Source organism: Arvicanthis niloticus, chromosome 7, assembly GCF_011762505.2.
Source record: "Arvicanthis niloticus isolate mArvNil1 chromosome 7, mArvNil1.pat.X, whole genome shotgun sequence".
Classification (NCBI taxonomy): Eukaryota; Metazoa; Chordata; class Mammalia; order Rodentia; family Muridae; genus Arvicanthis; species Arvicanthis niloticus.
In genome coordinates, this window is record NC_047664.1 from 76,678,707 (window position 1) to 76,698,858 (window position 20,152).

Genomic DNA, 20,152 nt, shown 5'->3' on the forward strand with positions numbered 1-20,152 from the left:
GGATGTGTAGCAATCAGGAGCAAGGATTCTCATTGGTGTGGTGCACTTTGTTAGCCTTCTCTTCCATTTGGTATGGAAGCTGGACTGGATCCAGAGGCAGTACCCACTGGTACTCATCCTGCTTCCAAAGTGTTTGACAGTACAGTGAAGATGAACCCTGGCCAACACATGTGGAATAGATCCTGTCGTGCCAGGATCTCAACCTCTGGACTCTCAGTTCCTCCGGTTGTCCCCTTTCTGTCCTCTAACTTAATCTGACTTTCAGCCACCAAGCAGCTATGTCCCTATGGTCATAGCCCTCAGCCAAGTGCCTACACATCATCTGAGAGGGAATATGAGCCCCCAAAGAGCATTAGACACAAACGAAAGGCTACATGAGGTCAATACGGGAGTGACCACAGAAGCTGGTAATCGTTGCCTCTGTGCTATCTGGCACTCCGGGTCTTCACAGCATCCTCCCTCACACCAGAATATTCAGTATGGCATTGTCTGGTGTGAGTCAGGAAAACTGGAAAGGCCACAGAGAAGATGGCACTCCTACTTGCTTTCAACCAAGGAGCTTCCTTTTCCAGCTGGACAACCAGGTAGTATTCAGAAAGATCATCTGGTGGGTCTGAGGGAGAAGAAAGGACTCTGGCTCCATCCTCTCCACTCACAGTATCAATTCCCCCTTCCTGTTGCCAAAAGGAACTACTTGGCTCAGGAATGAGCTTTGGCATTTACAAAAATAACAATCTTTGAAAGAGACTCAAGGCCCTTCTCTTTGAGAAGATCCTGTCAGACCCTGGTTTTCTCCCTTTTCCTTGGGAAATAAATGTACAAGAAATATTCAGCAGAACTATCTAAGATCCCAAGGTTCTGGAAGCTGTGAGAAACTCTAAACTTCAGAGAGGAGAGGGGTAGGGGACCTTACAATGATAAAGAAAACAAAAGAGATAGTAAAGCCCTCTGTTCCTTCAGGAACTGGCAGCAAATACATCTCATCACCAGAGAGCTTCTCCTAACTATAATGTGAACCTTTCCTCCTGTGTATCCCCCACCTTCCCAAGGTTACCGGGGACTCCCACCAGCCTACTCCCACCTCAGTGGTGTTTACAACAATGTTTGTCACTTGTCACGTCCCATCTCAGCCTTTGTTTGGCCTACTTTCTAATTTTAGCTGATTTAATCGTCTTCCTCTGAAGCGGGGCCTTCCTGCCTTCTAATTACACAAATAACAAGTAACTTTTTGATGGACGGAGATGGATGTAAAACAAATTAAAAATAGATCCAAAACACCAAGACATCTATAAGACTCCTCCCGTTCCCTCTCCTAGGTCCTTGCTCAAATGTCACATCCTTAGTAAAGTCTTCTCATCTAGCTTAACATTGAAGCACACACGTTAGCGTATGCACACACAAACACACCGTTTCCATATACTTTGAATGCCCTTCCTGCTTTACTTTATCCCACAACATCTATTCCTATTTAACCTTCCATATCTGTTGCTTGGATATTGGATGTTTCAGCAGCCATCCGTGCTATAAACACCACAACGAAGCAGAGCTGTCTTGGTTGGTTCACCATGAGGTTCTTAGAAGTCTACCCAGTGCTTAGAGGTTGGCCAATGGGAATTAATTGTATGAATTAATTTCATGAAACCTCTAGCCACCTTTTATTAGCAGAAACGGAGCCACCCTCAGTGGAACACTTTAAAGACTCCTAAAAGTGGTGCATGACTTTCCAAACCAAAGGGATGTCTGATTTTTAAGCCTGTGACCTGAAAAGAAGGCTTCCTTCCCCCTGACCTGTCATACCTTCCTGGATGCCAAGAACTCCATGCCCTTAGCCACTTGGAAGCTGTAACAGATGAGATGCTCCAAGGTCAGGAAGTCCTTGTACAATTCTTCAGAAGCTGTGAGAAGAGGCGGGAGGACAGAGATAAGTGCTCCCACCAAGATGAATGCTCCCACTCGTTAGTAGCTCTCCTTCTAAGCCAACTACAGTGATTTATTTACGACCTGAGGGTCAATTTCAGGAAGCAGAGTACCTGTCCATTGGCTAAATCCCAAATTATTAGCCTCCATCGGACTCGGAAAATAACGCCTTCTCCATTTTAGTTGAATAGAGCCACTAAACCCAGAAGGGAGAGTGGAGGTGAAGTCAGTGCAGATAGCAGGGAGAGAAGGACTTTTTAAGGTCTGCTATCTCAAGCTCTGCTGTTGTTTCCCCAGGAACCCAGAGGGGGAAACAATAGCTCATATTAAGAACTCTAAAAATAAAACAACAATATTCAGGGTCATCAAATCTTTTCTCTCCAGGCTTTGTCCTGGAACAAAGACCAGGGTTCAAACTACAGTCTATAACAGAAAACTAAAAACACCAGAAAGAGATTTCTTTCTCTTGCCTTCAGACTTAAGACGTGTGGTGAGCACATGAAACCTGGCCTGTCAGAGAGTCTTTCCTCCAAGAAAAGGAGTGAGTGACAGCAGACATGAAAGATAAATTTACATAAGTTGGTAGTATTTATTACAGTCAACTGATACAAATCAACTCTGAGGGACTCCTGGATATTTTTAAATGATCTCCTAACTTAGGCAAGATGAGATAAGGCTTACTGGCTCCTTCCTGGACACAAGACCAGAGTAAACACAAACTTAATTGTCACAATAGCCTTATTAGTATTAATAAGGCTGAGATTTCTTCCTTGGGCGAGGTCTAAAGGGCTCCTGAGGAAGACTGAAGACCTTTTCATTTTCCAAGTAAAGAAATCGAGGTAAAGTCTAGGCCTGCAATTCCAAGTCATTTATACCACAGCCCTTTTTAATTCCTTGGGTTTCCAGCTTGCTGGCTACCATTTGTGAGCAAGAGGGTATAGGACCCACTTGATTGTAGACCTCATGACATAAGGCCTAGACAACTTTGCCATGCCCCTCTAGCCAAAGACCTAGCCACCAGCTGCCTACACAGCTTCTAAAAAATGTTAGATTAAGTTCCATTGGTGGGCTTATGGCAGGAGAAACAAAAATGAGGGCGGTTTGTCTACACTCACACCCCTAAGAGCACCAGACACCAGGTGTCCCCAGTTCTTTGTCTATACAGTTGGGTCTGCTCCTGAGTAAAGCGGATATACAGTGAGTGTGTTCAAGAGCTGACTAAAGTATGGGAGGAGAGGCTGAGGGCCAGCCCTACCCATCAGTAGCACTAAAACACCATTAAGATCACAACAGCCGAGGGAGACAGGTCTAAAGCATGGTTGGAAGGGAGATTGTGAGAAGCAAGCTGGAGGGTAGAGAAAACAACAGATGTGTCTTAACCCATCTTGGAGAAGGTCAGGTAGAGAGAATTGAAGGGGTCTCTGTGTGCTGCTAAGTCACACTACCTACTAGGTCTGAACCACGCATGACAACCTAGGCTGGCCAAGCACTAGAAATCTCCCTTCCCCTTCTAGAACATAGCATTGAACCTCTACTGCCAATACATTCTGATCCAGGATTGAACCAGAATATTGATTTGTTTACTAGTGACGGGTTAGCCTACCAAGTTACCTAGGCTCCTCAGGATAACCCTGCTTTGCCTCCCAGTGGGGTTCTCTGTCTATTTAGGGATTTCAGGCTTTAGTTAAGCTTGCCTGGATACTGCCTAAGAATTCAGATTTCTTTCAAACAGGAAGCTTTCCCCCATTTTTGTGTATCTTGTCATCATCGCTTCCTACAAGAGTGTGTGTCAGGCGCGGGCAGCAAAGCAGGTACCTTCTTCTTCCTCTACGTCACTGAGTGATTTCTCCTCAACAAAGCCTGAGCTGGCAGAGCTCTGGCTGCTGGTGATACTGTCCAAGCGTCGTTTCAGATCCACAGAGAGCTCCCCAACGTAGTCTTTCCCCGGGCGGAAGCGTGCCCCTTTGCTCTGGAAAAGAGGGAAACGTGCAAATTCCTTGAATACCAAATGGGTCTCTAGTGCTTTGCAAGGTTACAAACAATTAAAATTATTAAAAAAACAAACAATGCTAGGATTCTACAGTCTAGGAGTTAAGTTGGGTGGATGGAGCAGGGAGGAGAGACAAGTTTTAACTGCATTCCTTCTATAATGCTGAACTCCTTCTACAGCATCCTGTGGTAAGTGCTTCATGTCCAGGACTATTCAGACACACTGCCATTAGTGTCCTCTTTACAGAGGGATTTGCCCTCCATAGGGCCACATACAGCTGGGGGGGGAGGGGCTGAGAAGACATACTGTACTCCAAAGTTCATGCTCGCTCTAATCCACCCTTTCCTTAACTAAATCTAGCACTACCATAATGGGTCAAGAGATTAAAGTCCTAAAAATAAAACATTAAAGATCCTAATAAATAAAATATTAGAAGCATACAATCCCTAGAAGATAAAAGAGGAAGTTAAGACAACCAATGAAATATGCAAAGAATTTTAACTAAAGACACACGCATACCACTCTGAGGTTTTTTTTTTCCCTCTGCTTTACACGATCAATGCTCAGGTAGAAGACAGCCTACCTTATAGGGAACAAATTCATTTCTCTTGCCCCGTAAGTAAGTAGATAGGTTTCCAAACTTGCAGAATTCCACAATCACCATGAGAGGCCCTGCAAATGACAGAGCGTGTTGAGAAAGGAAAAATGTATTTCACGAACAGTTCTCACTATGTGCCCAGCATACTCATATGCTCAAAAATTGCACTAGAAGGCGGCTGCCTAAAACTTTCATTAGAACAGGGCTGTAGAAGTCATACAATGCCAACCCCCCTCCTGTTGAAACTATTTCTTTTCAAAAAGACAGTTCTATACATGCAATCAAAACCTTAGGCAATCAGCTGAGATGGCTGTGGGGTGGGAGGAGATGGAGATGACTTGAGAGTCTCTCCTTTCAAGGTTTGAGGATGTTCATTTTTCTAATCTAACACTTACTACCCAAGTAGCAGACTATATCCCCATAATGAGACCATTCTTTAATTCAAAGGACTCTGTGGAATTATTTGATGACAGTGCCTGCCACATTTCCGTGAGATATAGCACATTCCGGAGCCTGCAAAGCTTTGCTTCCTTCAGAGACTAACAGAGTCACACTCAGACAAGCAGAGCCAGGGGCAGTCACTCACCTCCCGGCTTGGTGCAGGCACCTAGGAGGTTCACCACATTGAGATGGTGGCCAATGTGGATGAGGATCTTGAGTTCAGACATGAGGGCTCGGTGCTCACTGTGCGTTGCTCCTTCTACAAAGTCAGAATACAGATGAGAACTATTACATGTGCCCATGGCCACAGGATGATGGCTGCATTTATCTGCGCAACTCACTCTCCCTGTGACGCACAGCTATGGCTAGCTGAGAGAGCAACCATGTGTCTTGTAAGTCAAGTGGCAAGTTGATTCCTAATTAGAGGTCAAAGCTTACTTGAAGCAAACTCTGAATGACTGGTGTTTAAAGGACCCTAGGGAGAAGCTTCCTGTAAAGTCGTGAACATATCTGCAATGGATTCACATCCAGAGTCTTGTTCTATACAGATCTCTGTTTTTCTATTTCAGGTTTAGTAGGCTGTGTAGGACATTTCAATGCTTCCTCATAGGAAAGCAATCCCATACATTAAATATTCTCAGATCTAGGGACCATTGAGTTGGCTGGGTAGGTAAAGGCACTTGCCACCAAACCTAACAACCAAGTTCAAACCTTGGGACCTACATGGTGGAAGGAGAGAACCAAGTCCTACGAGTTATCCTCTGATTACCATACATACAGTGTGGCATGGATATCCTCTCTCTCTCTCTCTCTCTCTCTCTCTCTCTCTCTCTCTCATGAACATGGTAAATTTGCTCATTTTCATATTAATATTCCAATTGATTTGTACCAAATATGTAACGTAACAAAGAGCGGCACACAGCAAGGCTGTTTGCACACGAGCCTAACAGGGCTAGGACTGCATTGAAGCTGTATGGATGGCTATACTTCCCTCTCACAGACAGACATGGTTCCCACCTCGGGGCCTAATGATACCTTCCCTCCTCCCCCATCTTTAGCCTCTAGATAGAAACTACAAATGGAGACAGAGAACTTTGGAAGGCACAAGACCTACTGGCAAAGGGTGAGAGCAGCAGCATCTCCCTCCGTGGAAGCTGTCACAAGTGGAGCAGATTTACCTATGTTGCCTGCCCTTGTCAGAGTGTCAAAACTGCGGCTCCATTACTATGAAAAGATGCTGACTTCTAAAAGAACACCCACGTCCCTTTCTGTTCCCATAGCCAATCTTACCTTGCAAAGTATCTTCATAAATGAAGCCTGTTGGCTTCATTTTCTAATTCTAGAGAATATGATGGTTTTGCGGTCTGCTATTTTTACTGATAGCAAACTCCTCTCCTCATTTCTGAAGTGTTTATAATCAGCTCACATAATAATACACTGAGGAACAATTTATTAGAACCAGATAGGGCCCCTCCTCCATGTAACCAGGATCACTAAATGGAATTGTGCAAGTGCGCCCTTGTTTTGAGGTCATGAAGCTCCAAAGGAGAAAACTGTTTTCAATTTGTGCAAAAGCAATATAAGCCAGGGGCCTAAAGCCTACCTATGAAAACAGCCACTGATGCAAGCCTTATGTTTAATGAGGAACAAAACACAGAGAGAAACATAATGATGTCATTTTCCTTTTTACCTTTCAACATCTTGACGGCCACTGTTTTGCAAGTTGCTGTCTTGTCAATTCCAAAGGCATCTGCCTCTATCACTTGGCCAAAGGCACCTCGGCCAAGAGGTTTTCCTAGAACCAATGACAGTGGCATTACAAAATACACTTTGATTGTTACAGTGTCAAAAGACCATAGGAAGATTCCAATTGGTCAAGATGCTGGTATATCCCATTTAGACCCACAGGCCACTTTACTCCTTTGTTCTGGCTTTTCCCTTTGCTTTCCAAATGCCCTGCTTTGGATGGTTGTTCAGGCAGGCTCCTTACTACTAGAAAGCTAAATGGATGATTACCCAAAGTCAAGAGATAAAATTAATATTTATAAATCAGAATATATCGTCTAAATAGACTATTCTTGTCATTGTCTGAACAGACAGATAAAGCTGGTAAAACCAATATCAAGTTAATACCAGCTGACAACTCACCTAGTTTCAGCCGGTCCCTGGGGAATTCCCACTTGCTGGCATCATAAGGCAAGCGTTCACAGCGCTCATCCAAGGGCAGTTCATCTGGATCCATGACAATAGACAAGTAGCCTGTCTTCAGTTCCCCTTCATTGGCCTGGAAAGCAAAAACCCTTTCAGTCTCACACACACGGCATCCTGTTTGGTTGTTGTTTTGTATACATATTGTTGTTTAATAAGGGCCTCATTCATGATAATCTCATTTTCCAATGAAACTCGTGGAGTTTGAGAGTGGTCCTATTATAATCCTGTGTTTAGTGCCACTTCAGTTTCCAAAATGAGTTCAGAATAAGGTTCCTAAATCTTAATTACAGTGGACAGTCCAAACCTTTCACCCCTCTGGTTGAATTGATGGTGGCTTCCATCAATTAATGCCCACAGTCCACCCAAAGAAAATGGACAAGAATGTTATTGTATTGAGGTAAAAATGTGCCCATTGAGCCAATAACAATGGGAAGAAGCCGCTGAAAGAAGCCCAGTCAGCTTCCATTAGTCACAAAATCCAAGACACAGGGGACAGGAGGGAAATTATGTTGTTACCCGCTTAACGGTCCGTAGGACAATGACAAGAAGGAGCCAGAAGAACATGGCAATCACTGCCGTGCCCACGAGAATAATGACTTCCAAGTTGGTTTTTTCCTGGGCACCTGGAAGACACGTTTGAGTGATCAACAGCTGGAAACCCATATCCTGTGGTAGAAGGTGACGAAAGACGACATGAAAGGAGAAAAGGCAGGACCTCATGTCACCCACTCTCAAGACTCCTAGGGACCAATAGCCACAAGCTCCTTAAGCCGGATGGAGTTCACAGCATTCTTAAGGAACAGCAGAAACACACTGCTCATGAAACCATCCAGCAATAAAATTCTCAGTGATCCACAGGTGTTTAAATGTCTTAATATACATACATACATACACACACACACACACACACACACACACGTGTGTGTGTGTGTTTGGTGAGAGAATTCTTTGAGGAGAAAAAGTACTTCTATATGTGGGTCCGAAAGTCTGGTTTTGTGTTGATAGTCAATATCTTCATTTGTGTTGCACTGGAAAACTGATTGTTGAGGAAACTACACAAGGAGGTAAGTATAGCTCTTTGCCCAGACAGCTACTTGTGACTGCATACCTGTTATGTGCTGCTCACTTTAAATACATTGCCCTTCTTTACTTTCTCAGTAACCTTCAGTTTTCAGATGAAGAAATAAGATGTGAAAGATTAAGCTACTTGTTTGTGAGGCACAGGAAGCCAGTGGGCTGTTCAAAGGTTATACTGAATCTGTCCGAATTGAGCTGACCAATACTCTATTCTGTCTGTATGTAGCAGAAGCCTGAAAGAGGGGAAGAGAGAGGGAGAGAGGAAGACAGGGAAGGGAAGGATGGAGGGAGAGAGTCAGAAAGAGAGACAGAGAGAGACACACAGGAGAGAGAGAGGGGGAGAGAGAGAGAGCGTGCGAAGATAAAGGCACTATGTGTGGAGGGAGCAGGGGAAAGGCTAGGCCAGTGAGGCTGTGGGCTCCTCTCCAGAACTCATTCCACGTGGAGAGATACAGGCAGAAGGCTCTCAGTGCCAAATGATTAGCACCAGGTGATTAAGAGACAACAATTATCACTTGGGGGCTCAGTGTCTCCACTCACACAGTGAGAGTCAAAGTGAGCCTCAAGCTGGGGGGATGGAGATGGCCCAGAAGCCAGAAGACAAGCAATTAATTAGTTGGCAAAATAAGAGTTACCAGTTGGGAGCCGAGCTCTGAGTGCATCTGTAAGTGGATTTGGTTTCTCTGGTGCTCCCAGAGAAGTAATGGTTCTATCTGTATGTAAAGGTTTAAAGACCTACTCATGTAAGAGACAGAAGAGAGGTTGAAGATTCCACGGTCTCAATCAGTTTATGTGTGAATATCCTCATATCAACATCCAAGAGCTGAGCTTCTGTAGACGCATTCAATGTTCACCCACTCTCCCTGCCCCTCACTCTCGCTCTCCCGTCTCCAGGTAAGTCTACATAATATCTATGCCACTTAGATATATCTTGCCCACTTAGACATGGTAACCTAATGCAGATGGCTAATGGGTGGAGGCAGAGTACCAGAGAGAATTGGCGGGTGCATCCTCCCTGGGGTTAGCACTAAGCCATGAACCCCTTTGGTAGTGACAGAACTACCATGCCCTCTGGCATCTTCATTTGCAGCTGCGGTTTGTGGAATCCTAACAATCTTACAGATTTGAGAACATGCTAGTGGCTCTAGATGAAGTATTCGCCGTGAGTCTGACAGATTAAAGGGACCAACATCTAGACTTTGAGAGGTTAGAGTTCTGTCAAACCTACCTCTCTAACCACCCTCATCATCCCCTTGCACACCACTCCTTCACTCACACAATAGAGTTGCATTGGTCCCTTAGTGGGCTACAAAAACAAGACCCAGAATGTTCTTCTTAAGATGAAATGTTCTGTCACAGAATACTGACAGAAAAACAAATGTTGGATTTCACATTGATCGATCGTACACACACACACACAGAGAGAGAGAGAAAGAGAGAGAGAGAGAGAGAGAGAGAGAGAGAGAGAGAGAGTAAAGGGAAAGAAGTTTCCTTTCATATTTCAATTATAAGCCCCAATTTTTCACATCATAAAAGTAATCACCTATTAATCATCTATTGTTTATGAATCTTGCCTCTGCTCTGAGGAAATTCCTGAACCCTTGACCCTTGTCATTAACTGAATAGCAATGTCCAACATCAAATCTTTTCCCCCCTAGTAGATATTGAAGTGTCATTTCTATAAGTCAACCATTCAAACAAAGTGAGAATTGGGAACAGAAGGGTACTTATCACTCATGGCTAACAGTTTTCTCACAGTGAGAACTACGTGGACAGAAAATATGGTACAGGCTGAAGCACGTGCTAATTTTGCTTTCTGGTTAAAAGGATGTATACCCATCGAAGACAGATTATGAAAAACTCATGGAGAAACCCTAACTCAGAACTCACAGATGAATAAGATCTGAAACTTTCTGAGTATACACCCCTTATTTCTTGAGACATTTCCCAGTCAAAAAAAGGTAGGTACACTGAAAATATTATGTAAAATTACCTTCAGGCTATGTATACTTGTGTAACACTTAAATTAACATTTTAGATATGAGACACTTAACCACCACGAGTGTCACCATGAGTCACCCACATGGCATCCTACTCAAAGTATTTTGGGCTATGTACAATACGATCTAAGTGCCAGAAACCATCTGATGAGCCTAGGACATCACACTGACCTTCTATTATGAAGACTGTCTCTGCTCTTGCACAGCCAAGAACATTGCAGGCCTGGCAGGTGTAGAGGCCCCCGTCCTCCTTCCTCACCCTGCGGATAGTCAGATTCCGGTTCCCATCTCTCAGTACAATGCCTAAAGGAAGAAGGAAATTCTTGCTTTACCTCTGATGGCATGATCTGTGCTTTGTCCAGGCCATTTAAAAAAAAAATAATAATTGCTTCCCTTCATCTCGGAGCATTATCCAACTAGAAAGAAGAATACAGGGCTGACAACTGACTGGGCTCCCACGGGCTCTCCATGCAAACTCAACAGGACTCCAAATAGCTGCTGCTTCTGACTCTGAAATGAGCCAGACCCTGGACCCACGTACCTCCTTGTGTGTTCAGGTGGGGGAGGGCATGCTTGTGTATAGAGGCCAGAGGTCAATGTGAGGTGTCTTCTTTATTGCTTTCTGCCTTATTCTTTTGAGACAGTGTCTCTCTCTCTCTCTCTCTCTCTCTCTCTCTCTCTCTCTCTCTCTCTCTCTCTCTCTGAATCTGGAGCCTGATAATCCAGCTAGACTGTCAAATGAGCCCCAAGGATGCATTTGCCCTCCCATCCCCTGACCCTGTCCCTTAGTACTGGGATTACAGAAGGATGCTGAGTCTAGCTTTCTTTCTACATGGGTTCTAGGAATGAGAATGCAGTCATTGCTCAAGCTTGTGTGGCAAACATTTCACTGAGCTGTTTTTCTAGTTCCCTAAATACTGCTTTCTGTCTACTTTGAAACAAACCAAGAAGCAATCACAGTCTTACACAGCATCCTTGAAAAAAATCCTACAACCAGAGAAATAGACAAGTTCCAATCACCTGAATCTTCTACAAGGGTCTCATTGTCTTTGAACCATGTAATGTGTGGAGTAGGGTTTCCAGATGCTGGGCATGTAACTTCAATGGTCTCGCCGATGGTTGTCGTTTGATTCTCCAGATTTCCGGTGATCATGGGCGCCATGCGCTCTGTGTACATGAAAAGAAAACCGTAGAGCCCATGGTTCCAACTCTTAGAACCACTTTCATGTCTTGTAACTACTGAACGGTTCTAAACCTCACAAGCAGTAAGCCCATTAATAAAGCAAGCTAAACAACCCAGAACTTGACAACAGCAACTCTGTTGGATGAGTGAAGTCCAACAAATGAGAAAGGACATGTCAGACAGACACTGAAGACTTTAAATATTCACACTAGCCACCCCACTTGCAAATCACACCATACTTGGGAATCTTTGGGGATTGTTTTTTTCAGGTTAAAGGCTTTATCCCCTCCAATCCCACAAGGCTTACCCTATTGAATAACTTCTTCTCTGGAAAGTTGTAGCCACTAAGAGTAAAATTCATGTTTTCCCTTAGGAAAGGCAAAACTTCAGCACAATTATGTAAGGAGTGACTTACATAACTTTGGATAACATTATATCATTTCTAATATTTACTGAGAGCCAGGCCATTAGGCTTATTATTATGTAATGCGATTGCAGTCCAGGGGTTTAAGCACCTTACCCAAGTCCCTATAACTAAGTAAATGGTTGAGATAATAGTAGAATCTGATGGGCCTAAAAGTCCAGTGTGGTTTCCACTAAAACACAAACAAACCAAACGATAATATCCTAAGAAAAGGAGAAAATGGAAGGAAACAGCACAAAGAGACACCCCCTAAACTCACCAGATCCCCTCAGAGGCTAGGCTTTGTGCAAAGTACGAAGTTAGACAAGACATGGTGAGCATCCCCACAGTAATGTGAACGCTTTTTTCTAATCACAAACTTCTCTCACTGAACTTCACCTACCGAAGACCACACAGGATACCATAGAAGTACAGGCAATGAGTATGGCACCCCTTCCATATACTCTAGATCTTCAACGCAGACTCTCATCACACTGTTCATGAAGCAGATATCCCATTGACCACCTTGTATGTGCCAGTGTGTTCTATGACTAAAATTACAGCAGTAAGCAAGCAGAGACTGATTTGTATCCTCGGAAACTGGAGACCTCACAATAGTATGATCACCCAGGATTTGCCTGTGGTCTCATCCTCTCCTTTGAGATCATCACTTCGAGCTTCTGTCCCTCTCTTTGCTAATAGTATTACACAAATGTGCTAACTTTAATCAACTGAAAGATGCCACGGTAAGTTCCCTGGTTCAAGCTAATCCCTCATAGATACTAGCAGTGATGTCATCAAAAAGGCTAGAAAGAGCCAAGCTATCTTCTAATTGTAACATATCCCCTCATCACTGTTAGCTTTGCTCTGCTTCCAGGAGTGTGCCAGCCTACTACAAAAGCTCCCAGAGGCTTGTACTATACACACAGCACTCAAACACACTGCATTTAAGGCACTGCAACTCCATCACCCAGGGATGCCTCCCTACCTAGGATGATGAGATGCTTGACAGCATTCAAACACACTGCATTTAAGGCACTGCAACTCCATCACCCAGGGATGCCTCCCTACCTAGGATGATGAGATGCTTGACCAGGCAATGTCTTTTCTTGGTCTTCTTGTCTTGAGCAGAGCAGACATAGTCGCCTTGGTCCTGCAGGGAGGCATTCTGAAATGCCACAACCAAGATGTCATTTGTGCTGTTAGAAAACATGGTGCCATTCAGTTTCCAAAGAGCATCCAAGTTCTTGCAAACTGGTGTGAGTGACTCGCCCGTGTGGACCAAGGTTGCCTGTGAGCCAAGCTTGTACCACGTGAGGTTCTCAAATGTATTTCTGTCTGCAGTGCACAACAGAGACACATCCTCCTGCTCAGTTGGCTGGGAAGCAGGTTGCACAGTAATTTCAGGACCCCCTGAAATGTAAAGCCATAGTTAGCAGATAATGACTTAAGTTGGTGCATGACACCATTGTCTTCTTGCCGCTATGATGAACTAAGAGACAGCTCTTGCAGTCCCCAGCCATTACTACAAAGGCAGAGCCAGACTAGACAATTCATTTCACAAAATATATGATTTATAAATGTGAAATTAATTTTCCCCAAGTATTTACTGCATTTGACTTTGACTTCTGGATATGGTTTCCAAGTTGAAAAAAAAAACAACAAAACAAAATGAAACAAAACAAAAATAAAAAGACCAAAGCAGGGCATTTAATCATCACATGGAATCTTTAACAATGTCTTCTTATTAATACATGATGCGAAAACTACATTTATTACAAGTAGTTAGCTCAGATGAAAATATTTGAGCCCATACAATCAGCTCAAGTTCACCCATAAAACTAGGCTGCAGAGACAAATTCTGGACTTTTGGAAGGCAGAGGGCCAGTGATTTCCTTGTACTCCCAGAAGCCTCAGCCCTGGTGCTCTATTCTATCACAAACGCACAGATAACGTCATGAACCCAAGTAAGTCATGAATCACACTAACTCGGGTGAGCAAGACAAGCCACACACAACATGGAACTTGAGGCTTAAAACACAAGTAGAAACCTTCTCTGGCCAGTGAGGCACACGAACTCTCACACAAACCCAGGGGCTATGTGAGTAGCTTTAACTGGTTACCCTCAACTCCTATCTATACACCGCACCAGTTGCTCAAATCCCAAAGACAGCAGAAGACCTCCCAGTTTATCAGCACCCACTTCCTGAGGGTCCCCCCTCCCCACCCTCCAAACAGGTCTACTCACTGATCACATGGAAAGAGATGATTCTCTCGCCTCGTCCCGCTTTGTTGACGGCTTCACATTTGTACAATGCTGACACGTTGGCAGCTTGGATGACCAGAGTACTTACAGTCTGTGAACGTAGAAGACCCAAGCCATGAGCAGTGCAGGCTGAACATGTGCAAGCATGCATGCACGCACACAGACTGACCATCCATCCATCAGCCCCCACAGCTGCTAAGAACTGCCTTTGCCATTCAAGGTACACACTGCCCACCCTCAAAGGTAAACAGTTCTAACCAGGCAGCTACACATGGGATGCAAAAATGCCTTGGAAATCCTCAAGGATTCACTTTAATGAACATAACTCACACTTTTCCTTTTTCATGTGCATAGAATCAGAATTACTTTTCAACAGGTGTATACACTGAATGGCATTGTACGCTTCGTTTCTCTTCCATAAACTGCTGTAGGTACTGTGGGTTTTTTTCCCTTCTCCTTTTAAATTAGTAGATAGTGATTGAACAAAATAGCAGGCTTTACTATGCCACTTTATACATGCATATAATATACTTAGACTACATCCACTCCCAATCATTCTGTCTTTGCCACTCCACAGTCCAAAAGATCCCTCTCCTCTTCCCAACGTCTTCTCTACCTTCATGTCTTTTTAAATTTTGACTCATGTGTAAGAAAATCATATTTGTATTACTAAGTCCATCTTATCCTGATAAACATGATGACCTCATCTTTCTGCAAATGGCATAAATTTGTTCCTCTTTAAGACTGAGTGTGTGTGTGAGTGTGAAACTCACACTTTCTTGATCTACCTAGGTTGACTCTGCAACTTGGCTGTAATGGATGACATCACACAGACTGATTATTAACCTCCAAAATATCTTTGCATGTTATTGTACCGCCTTCTGTTCAGAAGTGAGAATTAGAGAGAGATTCTAAATCAGAAAGCGGAAGCTCACCTTGTTTTTTCCTTCAATTAGGGCATATTGGTTCTTGGTGACTTCAATCTTATTTCCCCCCTGGAAATCCTCCACGTGTCTCCATTCCTTACAAGCAAATGGGTTTGTTTGACTGTAAGAGGGAGAAAACACAGCATGTCAAGATTGACTCCTTGCTGATTCAGTAGTACTGGAAAGGGTCAGCCTGTGGTTATCACGTTCTTAGTGATAACTCTCGACACAGGCTAACACTTCGCAGAACTCGGCGCCAATTAAAAATAGATGCCAACAACAGTGCAAAGGTCCAAGGTAGCTGCCCGAGGATACAGGAGGGAAGCAGCTATTCTGGGAACAAGTCTTCATTCATAAATTGGATCGACAAGACAATCAAGCTCACTAAGTTCAAAGGAAGGTAAGGAAACTTGGAAGCCACTGGGGCTTCTTAAAATCATCTCTCTGGGAGCGACTGTGGCTTTTGTTTAGGAAATGGCCAGCAGCTGAGGAAGAAACTAGGGTTTGCTATTTCAAAAACAACAACAGGAAGTGGAATGCTTGGGGTGGTAGGTTGAAGGTGGTGGCTTGTTGTTTTCCCTAAGGATGTCTGCACTTGTGGTAGACCTTGATAAGCCGGGCCTGAGACTCTTGAGGCCTGGGCTAGGTTTATCATTGCCTCCCATCCACCAGCACTTCCTCTGAGAGATGGACCTTCCCAAAGATAAGGAGGAGCAGTGTGGTCTTCTCCAGTCCACAGACAGAAGATGGTCCAAAGATTGGCAACTAGCAAACACAGCAAATAGTATCCATTTGGAGAGGTTATCCATCAGAGCTAACTAAGAAGAAAGAGCTGACTCACATAGTGGGATGTGGGAGGTGCGTCCAGTACCATTGAAAGGGTAACTTCCTTGGAGACAGCCTTGCAGGTTTAGATGGAACCATGGCATAGCTTGGCAAGAAGGAATGCATGATGGCAATCGAAACAGAGCACACAGCCCCACTCACCTGGGCCTGTAGGAGCAGGCTTCTTCTAGCTGCCAGTACCATTGAATGTGGTGCAGGGGAGGGTTGGCATAGACTGTACACGTCAGCGTCTGCATGGTGCCATATTGGTAGGAATCCACAGGAGAGATCAAGGCTTTCTCACCGATCTGGGGTGGGACTGGAGATAGAAAAGACAACCTGTGAACTTCCCAATTGCTTTGAGGGAATTTCAGCAACCAGATCTGCCTTATGTACTCAGATGATTTTGCTTCTCTGAAGGACATCTAGACTTGAAGACAGAAGACCTAAATTCTTGTGCTCTTGGAACACTAAAACCCGAGAAGCTGAGTGACTTCAGGCCAGCTGCGCACTCCCAAGCCTCATTCTCTCTTTCTTACATGAAAGATATTGTTCTCCATGTCTACAGTCTAGCAAGAATGGAGTGAAAGGCTACAGAGAGAAAGCAGTTGGAATAACGCAGCAAAGACATGGACTGTCCACCAAGCCTTGCTGAGGTGCTTCACACTGACTTTCAGTCCACATAATCATGGCTGTGGCTCTCACTTTACACACGAGAAGAAATGGGGCAAATATTAAAAGATTTGCCCGAGGGCATCAGTTCAAGGTAGACACTGGCTTTGGAACAGAAGCTTGACTTGACTTTTCTATGTATTGTGCACGGCAGGGGAAATGCTAAGGTATGTTGAATGTGGTGACCTGGTGAAGTGGAGCAATGGGGTTGTTCCCCGTCTGCTTCTCTGTCTTTGCTGCCCGATTATTTTCTTCTTTTCATTGTACTTAATCGGCTTCTGCCTTCCTCCCCTCTCTCGAATTCTCTTTATCTAGGCTGCTTTTAAGCAGCCTTCCCAGAACCTGTTATCTTTAAAAAATACTCCCTAAAGAAAAAAACGAAGGAAACGAAGCCATGCTCAGAAGATGCACAGAGGAGGCTGGAGATGTGTGGGTAGTGCGTTCTTCCACTGAGACAATCTCTTGACGTTTTAATGTGTGGGGCCAGGAAGAAGCACAAAGAATTACACCAGCAGCATTCCTCCAACTGTGTTTGCAGCAAAATGTTCATCTATTTACAGGGGGAGGGAAAGGGTTGTAGTCAAATAATCTAGTTAAATCCCTGATACTCTTGTCTCTCCTATCGGAGAAGGCAATAGTCATTAGCCTATGAGGAGTCTAAGAAAGTCTTGTAAGAAAGACACTTTAAGTCAACCTGGTACCTGCTACACTCACCTGACCATGACACCTTTCTACCCCGAACCCAAATACTTAATTATAGCATTCAGTTTGGGGAAGTAAAGTTTAAATCACTGTTAAATCAAAAGCTTACACTTTTTCCTGGACAGACTCTAAGTATGTCCTCTGACTGTGGACAGCAAGTTATCCAAGGATGCTGACCTCCACAGGTCCCCTGTGTGGAGTCCTGCCACACGCCTGCAGCAAAGCAGCTAGATCTTTATACTAAAACATCACACAAAACACAAGGAGGGTCTCCCAAATCTTCATTCGATGTGTGGCTTTGTGGACAGGAACAATGGGAGCTCATGAAGCTTTGAGTGACTCCAGAGGCATTTGGCCAGGGGTTACCATCTCCACGTGACCACCAACAGAAACTTCACGTGAGTATCAAGGAAGTATGGCCAGAGGATGGCAGACCACACCTCATTTCAAATCCACACCTCCCTGGGTCATTTCTCATTTTTTTATGCATTGGCCCACTTAGTGATGCAGAGGATGGAACAGGAGACAACAGAATGATGGGAGATGTGTGAAGATTCTCTCTCTCTCCCCCCCCCCGCCCCCCAGTAAACTTTTGGCAGAGGAGACACTAAATGGACTCACCATTCACAACCAGAGAGACCATGTGGCTCTGTTTCTCCATTGAAATGGGGTTGGTGAGGATGACCGTGTAGTTTCCTGCATCTCTTTCACTCACTTCCATGATAGTGAGCTCATCGCCAACGATCATGGTGAAGTTGGACTCAATGGGTCTTCCATTTCTGTACCTAAGGGAGACAATCCCAGGAGGTATTACACTAGAAGGATTTGATCTCATGCAAACCAATGCTTTGCTTTTTATTTCCAGTAGTTACCATTTGATATCAGGAGCTGGGTAACTGAGATACTTCACAGGGATTCGGACTTGGCTCCCCACCGTGGCTTCCACCAAAGATTTCATCCCGCTATCAAAAGCAATAAAAGGTTTTGCTAGAAGAAAATGAAAGCAATGGTTCTCAGAAATGCCAAGTTATTATAAATGCCCCTTTGGTTTGGACTTTTAATCAAGTGAAAACGTAGAGCTTGGGATACATGAGTGCACTGCCGTCCTGAGAGTCCCCATGCCATCTATAGCGGTCACCCCCCAGCTCCCTCCTAGCTTTTGTCAGCATTGTCTCCTCACTAGCGCTCTCTCATGCGCCTTGAGCATCCTATCTTCCACACAGCCTTCTCTGCCACCACCACCAAGGACCAGTGGCCATACCTTATCCTCTGCTCCCATGACACCCTCTACCCAACTCTGTGTGTCGATTGCCCCTACACCCACTCCTCAGACCTTCTCTCTCTCCAAGTCCTTTCTTCCATCTAGTCTCAGATCTAAAGCATCAGTTCCAAATACAAACTTTCAACCCATGCCTGACTTCTTTGGGTTCCAGGTTTACATATATTAGACATCTCCACCTGGATGTTTAATGGGCATCAACAAAGGAACACATTCAACGCTGTTTTCTGCATCCCATCCAGTCCCCTTTATTTAATGATGTCACTGTTCAGTTGCTTGTGTTAAAGCTCAAATCATCCCCCTTTTTTTTTCCACTGTCAATGAATCAGCCAGCAAATCTTGCTGATCACACCTCAGAATATACCCAAGATCTTGTCTCTTCTTACTTCCCCCCACCCTCCCTGGTCAAGTCTTCCACCATCTCTCACCTGGATTCAAACTATCAACCTCCTAACTGTTCTCCCCTCTTCTCCTTTCACTTCCTTACAGTAGCTTGATGATACATCACTTGCCTAGCGTGTGCAAGACTTTGACATCACAAACAGGTGCATGAGTTGCAAGGTAAGTAATCCTATAGAAGCAAAAGCTAGACCTCTAGTATGCATAAATTATCTAAACTGAGACATTTACATGCATGATAGGGTATAGCTGAAAATTTACTCACCTAAAGCTACAGAGAAAGCACTGAATCAGGGTTTTCCCAATTTAAGAAGTTCATGCTTAGCCTTCCTTATAGTAAACTGAAGTCTTTAAAAACATGACCTCATAGTTACTAACACTCCACTTATAATAATAACTATAATCTCAGAAGCAGCTATAACAAATAGTATCTAATGAACACTTACCATGTGTCATTTTAAAATTGAGATTTTGAACCCAACTCCCTGACTCTAAAGATATACTGTTGATCTCTAGGTCTTGTGTCATTGACAACTCGAAAGTACCTTGTAAATGAGCAAGTAACCCAAATTGATATAAGGCATCTCACTCCCTAAGGCACAGTGTATTATCAAGATGGTTGCTTACTATGAACTCGGACAAATGTTCTATTTCTCTTGGTCATCAGTCCACTGGATGCTTCACAGATATATGCCCCTTGTTCACTCTTGGTCACATGTTCTATTGTTAAGGTGCTCAAAAACATCTTCATTGTAATCCCAGGAAGGGATTTCACATCACGGTTTACAATCTTCTTATTCTGATGCTGAGACGCAAAAACAGAGTTTAGTAAATTTCTTCACAGTCCAGCAGAACACCGTCCAATAGTTCCTAGAGACCTACAGAGTCAACCCCGGTTGCCTGGTGAACATGACTATTAATAATAGAGACTATAAACACCACATAGACAACATGTATATTGGGATTCGGGAGAAATGTGTGGGATTTGAAAAAGGTGGAGCTGAGGGAGGATATTGAAGTCTTCTTTACCTAATGGGATGTGTGTGGAGCATGGAACCAAACACAACTGGTTAAAAAGAAATGTAACCCAGGTCACAAAGGGAAAAACAGATCAAGGGCTATAAAGCACAGAGAAGTAGAGTAATGTCAAAAGATTAAGACACTAGTGGGGACCAATATGCACAGGCCAACTGTAGCAGGGTAGGTTGGATCTCCCAGCATAACACCTTCTCATGGTTGCTATGCAGTCTGTCATAGTCCTAT

At 44.0% G+C, this 20,152-nt stretch overlaps 1 protein-coding gene across 1 annotated transcript in view; it reads right to left on the reverse strand.

Annotated features, from left to right (window-relative positions):
* Kdr (kinase insert domain receptor) overlaps nucleotides 1-20,152 on the reverse strand; it is a 43,085-nt gene that overhangs the window by 12,222 nt on the left and 10,711 nt on the right. Inside the window, exons 7-22 of the mRNA XM_034509074.2 lie at nucleotides 19,517-19,694; nucleotides 18,084-18,198; nucleotides 17,833-17,996; nucleotides 16,000-16,156; nucleotides 15,022-15,133; nucleotides 14,069-14,177; nucleotides 12,892-13,233; nucleotides 11,255-11,401; nucleotides 10,406-10,537; nucleotides 7,674-7,780; nucleotides 7,095-7,230; nucleotides 6,637-6,741; nucleotides 5,092-5,205; nucleotides 4,491-4,579; nucleotides 3,733-3,886; nucleotides 1,798-1,895 (exon numbers count right to left, since the gene is read on the reverse strand). Of these exons, the coding sequence (XP_034364965.1) occupies nucleotides 1,798-1,895; nucleotides 3,733-3,886; nucleotides 4,491-4,579; nucleotides 5,092-5,205; nucleotides 6,637-6,741; nucleotides 7,095-7,230; nucleotides 7,674-7,780; nucleotides 10,406-10,537; nucleotides 11,255-11,401; nucleotides 12,892-13,233; nucleotides 14,069-14,177; nucleotides 15,022-15,133; nucleotides 16,000-16,156; nucleotides 17,833-17,996; nucleotides 18,084-18,198; nucleotides 19,517-19,694 (2,259 nt within the window). The remainder of the gene's footprint in view (nucleotides 1-1,797; nucleotides 1,896-3,732; nucleotides 3,887-4,490; nucleotides 4,580-5,091; nucleotides 5,206-6,636; nucleotides 6,742-7,094; nucleotides 7,231-7,673; nucleotides 7,781-10,405; nucleotides 10,538-11,254; nucleotides 11,402-12,891; nucleotides 13,234-14,068; nucleotides 14,178-15,021; nucleotides 15,134-15,999; nucleotides 16,157-17,832; nucleotides 17,997-18,083; nucleotides 18,199-19,516; nucleotides 19,695-20,152) is intronic.